General features: G+C 33.7%; 1 protein-coding gene across 2 annotated transcripts in view; it reads right to left on the bottom strand.

Annotated features, from left to right (window-relative positions):
• Positions 1-7,060: 7,060 nt before the first annotated feature.
• The window catches only part of Vps8 (vacuolar protein sorting 8), a 63,442-nt gene continuing 58,398 nt past the window's right edge, over positions 7,061-12,104 (bottom strand). For both annotated transcript variants that reach the window (XM_089245106.1, XM_089245107.1), the window contains exons 39-41: positions 11,853-12,063; positions 8,872-8,940; positions 7,061-7,283 (exon numbers count right to left, since the gene is read on the bottom strand). In XM_089245106.1, coding sequence (XP_089101232.1) covers positions 7,134-7,283; positions 8,872-8,940; positions 11,853-12,063 — 430 coding nt within the window. In that variant the 3' untranslated portion in view covers positions 7,061-7,133. The remainder of the gene's footprint in view (positions 7,284-8,871; positions 8,941-11,852; positions 12,064-12,104) is intronic.

Here is a 12,104-nt window from a genome sequence, read left to right as displayed (position 1 = left end):
GTTTGCAGGTCTGAAGCAATCATTAGCATTGGAGATACACTGAATGATGGCTCAAGAGAACCCTATTTCTTTGAATACCTTGTAATCTTTCTCAACCATATTTTTACTTATAGCCCCCTCCCCAACTAACAGTGAAGAAATAAATGTTTAAACTGGCCAGAATTTTATATCTACTATATAAGGTGCCTAGCTAAAGCCTCCTTGCTGGAAATTACTGGGGGAACTGTTGATCCTAGAAGCCACACTTCCAATTAGGAAAAGTATCCAAATAATGTGTAGACCTCAGATATATACATATGTATTGCAAGGGGTTGTATAGTTATTAAAATAAAAAAATTAACTTTTTATATGGACACCCTGTGCTCAAAAACCCAATTAGAAAGTTGTTGCCAACTTCTCTTCTGAGGCCAACATAAAAATTCCACGTTTCCAAGCACAATATTCACTGATATTTTCAAAAAACAGTGTAATAAGCTTGTTTGTTAGTTTATGGTTCCAAACTTTTCTCCGTTTTTTAAATTATAATATCTCGGCAAATATTTCGCTTAAGAATATGAAATTCTTTTGTTGGCCTCAGGAGAGATAGGGCAACAACTTTATAAATGCGTTTTTGAGGATAAGGTATCAAAATCAAAAGTTATTTTTATTTCAATAACTATGTAGCCATTTGCCGTATGAATGATATATTAGAATTCTACACATTATTTAGATAGTTTTCTTAATTTTGAAGTATGACTCTAGGATCAACGGTTTGCCAATAATTTTCAGCGAGATTACTTGGCTGTGCACCCCTATATATAAGGGTGTGTAGGAGAGTTCTTTCTATGTGAAATAAGTCACAAATGAAGAAAGCTACAGTTATGTAACTTAGATAACAGTATGAAAGTGAGTATGTGCCACAAATGTCAGCAGATAGAATTTTCAAACAAAGATTTGTGTAGAGCTCCCAACCTAAATAAAATTGTTCATTATAGTACTCATTGCCTACCGAAAAAAAATTTACCCTTTCACATTTAGATTAAATTTTGCCAAGATATCTGTGATAGAAATTTTCTCTGCCTACCGTGTACAAAAATAAAATCTTAATAAGTATATTAAGATGTTCATTAAAGGTTGCTAAAATCAAATTTTTATTGCAGATATATTTGCTAATTTTTATTGCAAGTGTTGCAGAGTAAATATCTTAAATAGGTGTTAATTTTACAAATTGATAGTTTTTACATTTGAAGCTGTGTGCAAATTTAAATTTTTAACCCCTTGTAATTTTAGCAATGCTGTTTCAAAATTAATAATTTTCACAAAAACTGAACCCTGTGTTAATTTCATCTGATTGAGTGCTGTCATTTTACTATTCTGTTATGCAATTTCCATAGCTGCAGCTCTTTCCATTTGCAACTTATTTCTGGTCTAATGAACTCGTATATATTGATGCCTCTGCAGAATTTAAATTTCTAGATACCATAACATTGCAAAGTAATAACGTATTATTCATTATGATATACTCAATGATGAGTTTGCTAAGTCAGTTTACAATTATATTCGAATTAGTCATGTATATTTAAGTGCGAGTGCCTTGAAACTCTATATTTAGTTTTATTATACTAATTTGAGTCAATTATTGTGTCAAGTAAAAGCTACATGAAGTTTTTGCATTTTCTGATTATTTTCCCAATGACAAGTTTTAAAATTTAGATTTAACTAAATTTATACATTAGAAAAATACTGACTCCCAGAATGTGTCGGTGCTTGGACAATTACAGCAGTGGTTTATGTATCCCATACATTGATAGCTCAATCTGTCGCTATGTGTATTGGACGTCCTTTCATTCCTAAAAGATCCTCAAAAGTCATAATCATATTCATAATTTGCTTAGTTATTCTGCTTCAAAACTTGTTTGATTTAAATATGTTATGTGTGAAAATTTTTGATAGTCACATTTCATATTTAGTCCAAAATTCGAATGTGTGTATCGTACAAATTCAATGTTAAAATGATTATTTATTTTGTAAAGTGGGAACATTTCCAGTGATTTGTATAGATCACCAGATACTATTTGTGTCTAAACCTAATACACAGAAAATGTAAGTGTTGTGTCATGTGTGCGTATAACAATTTGAAGTTTTTTGTGCATTTATAAGATGTTTGAACCCCCCACTCATGTGATTATGTGTGTATGTGTTATGTAACTTAATCCCCTGTTAAGCCGCATTTTCGTGAGTGATCTATTGAGTTGCGAATACAATTGATTTATTATCAGAGATCAAAACTTATTTTCTATGAAGCTCCGTTTATCTGTATCAGAATGGGTTTAAAGTCGTGTGATTTGTGAAAATATGTAGGAAATAAACAGATTAACACATTTGAATTTTCTGACTTTTCTTGTTTTATTAGTTTTTATTTCTTATTTATTTATTAGCAACACATTTTATTTGTCGCAGCAATATGCGGAATACATCTGTCAATATTTGTTTGGGAGTTATGGGTGACCCTATATTACAGTAAAATCCTCCTTTTACAGCCAAATAATTTTTTTTATACAGGGTGATTCTAAATTCATGGAACAAACTTTAAGAGGTGATATGTTAAGACACCAAAACAAGTATTTTTGATCCTAGAATGTGGCAGAATCGTAATAACAGTAAAGGGTGATTTTAGAAAATGCTCAACAGCACTTTGCCAAAAACCAAATATATTTTTCTGATGGATTTGCTAAGATATGTGCTTTTAACCATTCGAAGGTGCAGACTTCAAAACCACCCTCTACCGCTATTGTGATTCAACTGCCTATTCTATAACCAAAAATGCTTGTTAAGCGTTGAAGAGGCAATATAAAAGTTTGTTCCATGAATTTACAATCGCGCACCAACCCCTCGACGAGTATAAAAAACAAGCCTGCCATTTGGAATCTGCAATAAATTGTACGCTCCGGTCTAATTAGCCCTTGTTTGCAGAAAATGACCATGGTGCAACAAACATGATCAATGATAAATAAATTTACAATCACCTTGTATATTGAAAGTATGCATTTCAACCCCCGATTAAGGAGGTTTCCCTCCTCCTTATGAATTATTTTGTCCAGTCGGTGTTATAATCCACACTTAACTGTACATGCATCTCATACACATTCCTCTACAGAATTTCTTACAAATAGATTGCGTGCACGTCTTCCCCCCCCCCCAGCCTATATGTATGTATATGCTTGTTTTGTTTTATATTGGTGCTGCCATCTGTCTTCCATTATTTTAAAAACTGGAAATGACATGCTTGCATTTTTCATATCGCATTGAAGGTCTGCCTGCTCTCTAGGGAAACACTTTTTCAACTTTGTGATCAGCTCACATTCGTGTGTTAGAAAATAAACTTCAGCTGTTGCTGAAGAACCACCACTGTGCTGCCTGTGGGTTCGAATCTGGATCATCACAATACGAGTCCAGCACGATGCCCATATGAGACCCCACAATGCACAAGTTTACAATACTGCATGTACACCCGATAAACATTCCTAATCAGTTTCTTATATATACTACAACCTCTGACAATAAAGTTCGGTGAATGAAGTCAGAACGGCCGATCTGGCAACACTGGAAAAGCAAAACGCTGCACATGCATAGTGGCAGGTGTTGACCATCTGCCGCCACCGTTGTTCAGTTGAGCGTCGTTTGTGTTCCGTGAAAGACTTGATTTACAAAGTGCTTGTTTAGTGCGTTGGTTCTTAACTGAGAACAGGAAAATGAACGAACAAAAGATCACTGAGGATGAGTCCTGGTGTCTCAGGTATGACCCTGAAACGAAACGGCAAAGCATGGAATGGCGTTCTCCTGCATCACCTCGTCGGAAAAAGGTCAGAGCAGAAAAATCACGCATCAAAACGATGCTAATCATTTTTTTTGATAGTCAAAGCATTATCCACAAGGAATTTCTACCTGAGGGAACGACGATGAATGCTGCAAGGTATATTGAAATTTTGACCCTTTTCATGAAACATCTACGCAGGGTACGACCTCAGTATGCACAACAAGGTTCATGGTTTCTTGTTCACGACAATGCTCGCCCTCACACAGCCAATATCGTCAAACAGTTCCTGGCAAAAAAAGGGGGTGGTGCAAATTGAACATCCACCATACTCGCCAGATCTCAATCCTCCAGACTTCTTCCTATTCCCACGACTCAAACTCGCTTTGAAAGGAAAGAGATTTGAGGATATTCCTGACATCCAACGAAACATGACGAGGCTTTTGAACTCCATCCCAAAAGAAGACTTCTTCCAAAGTTTCCAGGACATGTATAGGAGATCTCAGCGGTGCATAGTAATAAGAGGTGACTATTTCGAAGGACAGTAAGGTAACTTTCGTTAACATTTCATCTACGTTAATGTTACAGGACTATTCACCGAGGTTGTCAGAGGTTGTATTACAAAGTCTTGATAACCCAAGGTGGTTGGGATTGAGACAATCTCATTACTAAAAATTCTTATCGTGTGAAATCCATAAAAAATTACTTTCAGGGGAGGACCTTCTTTGTACCGCATTTTCTTGAGTATAAATCTGTGTAGTGTATTACTGTCTTGTACCTTGAACTGTTGACTCTACTGCACATACATGCATCTCATATAAATATAGAAAACAACTTTATTATACAGTTATTAATATTAAGAATTTTCAAAAACAAAATACCTTTAGGTAACCACTTCAAGTACAAGCGTTTGGCAAGAAACTCGGACTATCTTTATTTGACGAATCAGCGATAAATCTGGTGACCTTGTAACTTAAGCGCATATTAGAAAAAGATGAGGGTAAAGAAAAATATTTAATAAAATGAAAAAGTATGATGGACAAGAGATAGATAAGTTTTTTTTTAAAGAGTTCTCTTTTGTTCTCGCATGTGTAGCAGAAAGATATGTGAGAGAAAAAAATCACCAGGAGTAAAGGAGGGAAAGGAAACGCAACTTTCATAGAGATATATATAAGGTTGTTATAAAGCTTCCCAATGGGGAAGAGAGGAAAAGAACACAGAGAATTTGCTTGAATTTATTCCACTGGTGTTTAGAAGTCATATTATGCCTGCGATCGCAAAGAGGTTAAGCCATAAAACAATTGAATCGCAAAATTTGGTTTTTGTTAAAATGTAAGAAATATTTATAGATTAATTAATATGGGAATTATAGTGTTAATTATGCATTAATAAACATTTTCTTTTAATTAATTAGAATTTTGAATGATATTTCAGAAATTTTATTGTTTTCAAGGTAAATGCTATTTAAACCAAAAAAAAACCTGGTTTTTTGGTGGTTTTTTTTACCACCCCTGTATTTTGAGCAAAACTACTTAAGTATGGGTTTTTAACAAGTTAATTTCCCTTAACAACAACAATGCAAAAACGCTACATGTCAAAAAAACCTTTCCTTTTCATTCTCGGTTGTCCTCTAGTGCGTAAACATATTCAAAGTTTGTTTAACAGTTGTTATATGAAGTGGCAAATTTAAATTTTGTTTGTTGCAATTATATCAACTTGAGCAGTAGGGAAAAGATTATTCCACAAAAAAACTAATATATATAGTGTATGATTGAATTACTCTTCTACATGCTTTCATCCTGGCTGTAATAACTTCGTTGCCTTGCATATATGACCAAATTTCCCTTATTTTGCCATCTTTTTTTTATAATTCTTGGAAATAGTTTTTATAACATTTAATGTTAACACATTGTTGACTGGCATTTTTTCTCAGAGTTTATCTCATGCCACCGGCTATTATTTCGGAATTGGATGTGGGAAGTGAAACAAAGTAAAACTTTTTTATAATGGTTTGATATATAAATGAATTTTATTAAATGTTTCATTTTTAATATTTCTTTTTAGTATGATAAGCGGTGTAGCAATCACCTACGTGTAATGGTACACAACAGGTTTTGCAAATATATCTTGTTTCACTGCGTTTTCCTTTTGAAGAGCGTACTCTACACATTCTAGTTGGATTTTTTTTCTATACCAGTGACTATTTTTTCTAAAACGTGCTCTCAGTCCGGAAAGTCTGTTGGGTGGATCATTGTAAGCTGTTGCAAAAAATACTAGAGGTATGCTGAACAACAATTACACTCTATGCTCTCCAAGAATGCGCTGACCGAACGAAGCTGACACGAAACAAAGGCACACCAATCACGAGTTTACTCATGGCCGGTCAGCAACGTTTTGGCATGACGACACAAGTTTACTCCTGACTGGTCAACAATGTGTTAAAATGGCAATCTATTGTAATGTTCACTTTTAATTCAAGAGATGTAAAACAAAAAAAAAATTTACAAAAAATCAACATTAAAGGTTGAAAATTAAAATAGTGTGACCTTAGTCAATGATGGCGAGATCTATTTACATATTACCTGTCTAATACTTTGGAATGCAACTTTGTGGCACTAACTTCACTGACCCTTATTAAAACTAATGAAATGGGAAGAAATCTTCTACTCTCAACAATGTGATAAAGCTCCTATAAATTTATGTTGTTGGGGTTTCATTAAGAAAAGATGTGCTTTATTAAGCACTTGTTTACAAGCAACTGGCTTGGCAAAAGTAGTTTTTATTCATATTTATCTTTGACCTTTTTGTCTAATCGAAAGGAAAACAGATGATTCAAGAGGAAAAAAAAAAAGAATGTTTTAAATATTTCACCTTTGTGAAGTACCGTATTTTAACCTGTATATCTATGGGAGCCCTCCTGATTTTTTGGGCTTAAAATTTGGAAAAAAGTTGGAAAGACATATATCTGTTATACTATCCATGTATAACAGATAGCTCCACCCCTACTATTTTTGGGACTCAATTTTTGACAAAAAGGGGTTCTTTATACACATAAAATATGGTAAGTTAAGAGATTCTCAAAACTTTCTTCGTGAAAGTAGAGGTTCAGATTTTGAATTATTTCCATTTTTGCCAGGGCAGTTTTTCCTCACTGTGACAAAAACTTACAAATCCTGTCAGAAACCATTCTAATAGAAAAAGAAAATATCTGAACATTTTTTATAACTGATCTTCATAGTAATTGACAAAAAGAATCTGCTAAACTGGTAATTTATAAACAGATTTATTAATACTTATTTACAAAACCTATTGCACATGAATTTGATAAAATTTACACAAATTACATATTAGTGGGAATGTTTTCAACAGTTCCAGGAATCAAATTAAGCTTCTCCAATTCATCATTAACATTGTGTCGCCTACCATACACATATGTTGATGGCTTGTTTTTATGTGGCTCTCTGTTTGCTAACTCTTCTAGAAGTCCCAACTGAAAACAAAAGCAATACAAGAATATGTGATCACCTAACTGTAAAGGTTTTGCCTCCTAAACATTACCAATTTATCGCAATCATTAAACCAAAGTATTTATCAACTTTAAAAAAAAAAAAAAAACCATTTCAGCCAATTTACAGCGCACAAGGTGCAAAAGACTACTGGATAATCAAGTGGAGGTGAAGATGAAGTTTGGAAAGGAAATTCACGTGCCTCCTTGGGGAATCAATCATGGGCAAAGTAGACATTGTTACTACAGGGATCGATGTTAGAGGCTCGATCTTATTTACTTTGTACACATGATATCACTCAGGCTGTGTTACTCATCCCTCTATTGAAATTCACTGATGACGTGAAGTTATTCTCTCTCCAGTAGAAAACACACTAGTTGGCATGCAATTTTTAGTCCCCAACTTTTCCAGTGGAGTATATTATCAGTATAAATTCCCTATTTCAATATCGAAAAGCAGATCAGTGCATTTGGGCAAAGAGGCACATCAATCCTGAATATTATCAACTAGGTAATGAAACATTACAGCAATTAGATACATGCGTGGATTTAGGTATTGCAATTAGCTGCATCCTGGATTTTACTGAATGTTGTCATGGTATATTTTTCCAAGCTAAATAGAATTTCATACATGTCATGTGTACAGTATAACGTTAATGTGATGTGAATACATAGTCATATGCTTTCTGCATGTAGGTTCACCCAACTCTGAAGTTCTTTTCACAAGTATGGAGCCCTTACAAAATTAAGGGCATAAAGCTCCTCGAAAAGCCTCAGGATCCTTTACAAAAAAATAGCTGGTACAAGTGGCTGGTCTTATGATGAGAGGCTTGAATTTCTGGGTTTGCACTCTTTGGAATGGTGTAGAATAGCTGCAGATCAGATGCACTAAAAACTAGTCCACCAAATGGTTTATCTACCATCAGAAGAGACTTTCTTCCAGATCATAGACAGACAAGTTAACCTACCTCTTCCAAATAAGAATGCTAACAGCCAGAAGAGCACTTTGTTTTCCACGCGTGGGTATAGATGTCGTGTGGGAGAATATGGAACAGTCTCATCAGAACTTATATCCTCCTCATAGCCAAGATCTGCTTCTGCTATTGAAGATTTTGACCTGGCCCTATATGCGAAGTGTTTTCCTTTCTATTATTTCTGATTATTATCGTTATTATTGATATTTATTATTACTTTTCCAGTGTAAGTGCATTTCATGCCTTCTGGGGTTATTGTAAATAAAAATAATGTCAACCTCTCCCCAGTTTGGGTCAGTGCTCATTAACCATTTAAGTTACAGAGTACTGACACCCCAACTGTGAGAGGTTGGTTGTTTGATTTCCGCACATGGCATTCTTTCAAAACATCTTAATCTCAGCTTGGTTATCCAGTCTTTTGTACCTTGTATGAACAGCAGAGAGTGGCATCGTTTCTTTCTATATTTACAGTTGTAAACAAATAGTCACTGATATTGGGAGTTGGTTCAGCTATGGCATATTATAGACAAGTAAGAATGTAACTTTTTTGCAGCTATAAGCTGCAGAAAAACTGGATTCACAAAGAATTTGCAACTTACCCGAGATGAAGACTTCTGTCTGATACGAAAATATTCTAGTGCTTGCTGTTGCTGTGTATTCAGAAAAGACTGAAAATTCACAACGAAAGAGCTCATATTAAGCATACACCACATAGTAAAACATTAAAAAAAAGGCTATGCCCTGATTGAACAACATCCATTTTGAACGATTTTGGGTCCATACCAAGTTTTGGGTTCTATCAAATTAAAGTCAAAATTATGTTTTATGAACCTCTATTTCAAAAATGCCTTAACACAATCGCATTAAGAAACAAGAATTCTCGTTTTTGAAAAATAAACATTGTCGTTGGGAAACGAGAATTCTCATTTTACACATATGTTGAGAAAGTGAGACATTAAGTAGTAATAATTATAATATTATTATTATATAATAATTACTAATAACATTAAGTATAAAACTTATACAATTTTTATGAAAAATAGCTCGATACGAATGCGTCAATACAGTTGACACCTGCTATTATGCTACCCCTATCGTTCCATTAAAGACAGATATTATATCAGGTGGTAATTACATTGAAAGGAAAAACATATGTTATAGAGAGAGAATTGTCATTATATGTAAACATTTGGGACCAATCCTATCAGTCGTTAAAATGGAACGGTCTCTATAACATGGAGATCATAGTAACAAGCTTCAACTGTATTAATCTATGACTACTACTACTTAACCTAACCACAGGGTTCATACTCTTTGAATATAAAAAAAAATCACTTTTCCAGGCAAAATTTATAAATTCGAGGACATCCATATCGCAGTTGATAAAAATTATATATTAAAAAAACCAAATTACAGTTGGAACCTGATCTAACAAATTCAGAAAGATTCAATGAATTCCTCAATTTAACTTCTTTTTTTTTAAATCTGACGAAAACGAAGGTCAAACCTCCTATTTAACAAATAAAAAACCTTCGATATAATGAATTTCTCTTCACGTTATCCTCAATTTTTTTTTCTTAATTCTCATCACCCAAAACACAATCCGATGATTTGACTTCCAAAGATTTGGCCTTAGAAGCTTCTTTAACTCTTCCAGCTCTTCTTCAGGGACAAACAAAAAAGGGAGAGCAGGAACCTGTTCCTTTTTGAGCCATTTAGTATTTATTATATAGCCATTTAGAGTGTTCCTAGGAAGGTTTCAGTGGTCAATTGGTGTACACCAATACTGTAAAAACATTGTGCAGTCTGCACAATGTTTTTGAACCTCTATTCTTATTTTAACTTGTTTAGCCACAGTGAGAGTACTCAGTCTCAGTCTAGTCTCAGTGGTCAAGTAGTCGTGGTGACAGATTGTGAGGTCTCAGGTTAGGTTTGAAGTTTGCGCTCTTGACAAACAAAGAATGGGGGGGGGGTAAGGGTCATTTGAGGGTTTTTCTGTTTTTCAGTTTGCAAAAAAATTAAAACCACAACATAATTTGATGGAAATATTATACATACTGAACAAACTTCTATCAAGTAATTTTTTCATGCATCCTGATTTAAACCTGAAGTTTATTTTAAGTTTTTGCAATTTTTGTCAGAAATAAGTTGTATTAGCAACCCCAAAGTAAGTAGCTTTCAAAATTTATCATTTCTGTTGTCTTTATGCTCCTGATAAATTTGACTTCAATTTAAGTTTCCTGTATTTAAATGAATAAAATTGTCAATTTCTTTCGGTTCATTAAATCAGGGTTTGTGACTGTAATTTAATTTTTTTTTTTTATATATATATATTCAACATTCACCCGTTTTCAATTTTAAAGAGTTTGAAATGCAAATTTATTAAAGATTAATTTTTAAAATACAGTTATAGTTCTCATTTTAACTTGTTAAAAATATCAAGTTCTATTGGTCTTGCTTTAAAAACACCATTGTAGTTAAGGATATAAATGACATTGAAGCAGAAATCATTTAATGTTTGAAACAGTATTGAAATTCATACACAATAAAAAAAATCATTAAAAAAAACATTCATTAATTTAATAGTTTGAAATGTTTTGAAGGGATTCTGATTGAATTATGTAGGGCTATCAGCTGCAAGGACCATTACCTGACTGGAAAGATAGAAGGTTGAAAAAAAAAAACAAATAAAGTAGTAACTTGCTACAAACCCAAACGAAATGGAGATGGAATTATATGGGATAGAAAAAAATAGGGAGTCTTCAGATCTGGGGGACAATGCTAGATCACTTTTGTGAGATATGTGGTGTAGTCCCAGGATGAATGTGTATACCTACTGAAAGGATCACCCAAGACCAGAAATGAGTTAATCAAATCTTTTACTAAGATTTTTTCCCAAACGAATAATAAAATCCTGAAGATTGGAACCCATGAAATTCAATCAACGATTGAGAGGAGAAGTAGCATAAAAAGTTGATAGACAATGTCTCGTGAAGTTTTCAAGGATTTTTATTTTAAGAACATTGCTTTGCTGCCAGATATTAAGCAACATCTTTTTAAACACAGAAGTACCTCAGGTGTGTGAGACCATATGTCCTGTTTTGAACATGTCCTGTAATTCACTGTTGTTGCTCTATTCTTTTTAATCTCAGCAGAACATGGTTTGGGTGGGAACCCAAATTTATGCAAGGAATTGATGTAAAAAAATTCAAGCACTTTGAAAATGTGATCATTAATTTCTTCAAAGACTGCAACAATTTTTTAAGGACTTGAAAAGAAACTTTTTTCCCAAGGATTTTCAAGGACACTACAAACTCTATTAACTATACATTCACTTTCTACTCGTAGAAATTATTCTATGACTAATGAGCTTCATTTCATAGGCATTTATGTTTTGTGTTCTCCTAGTTGTTAGGGTTACAAGCAGAATCCCTCAAGGAATTGTCTTCTGTAAAAAACAATGCTTTTTCGCTAAAAAAAAATTCAGATTTTTCACCAAGGATAATTAAAATCTCAAGAGAAGTATCATGTGTTTGGAAAAAAATAATGCATTTAAACGAAGAAAAGAAACTCATTATACCCCTCTGGATGAAGATCTTCGTTTTTTTTCAGCAACATTTAAAGCACTATCGGTTGGTACTGGTGACAACATCCCTTTATCCAATATCCTCGGACTGGCAACATTGTGAACAGATTTTTTCTGTGGGCACTTGACACACCGGTGAGATTGTGGGCTCTTCTCTGTTTTACTAGCTTCTTTTAAGCAGCTGTTGTGATAAACGTGTCCGCACCTTTGAAATAATTCCAAGGATATAATGATAAATAATGAAAA

The sequence above is a fragment of the Pholcus phalangioides genome, unplaced genomic scaffold (assembly GCF_987345545.1).
Source record: "Pholcus phalangioides strain wild (caught in Gottingen) unplaced genomic scaffold, Ppha-v1.0 ptg000015l_1, whole genome shotgun sequence".
NCBI classification, from domain to species: Eukaryota; Metazoa; Arthropoda; class Arachnida; order Araneae; family Pholcidae; genus Pholcus; species Pholcus phalangioides.
The sequence above is the reverse complement of the archived record's forward strand: the minus strand, read 5'-3'. Positions and strand labels throughout refer to the sequence as shown.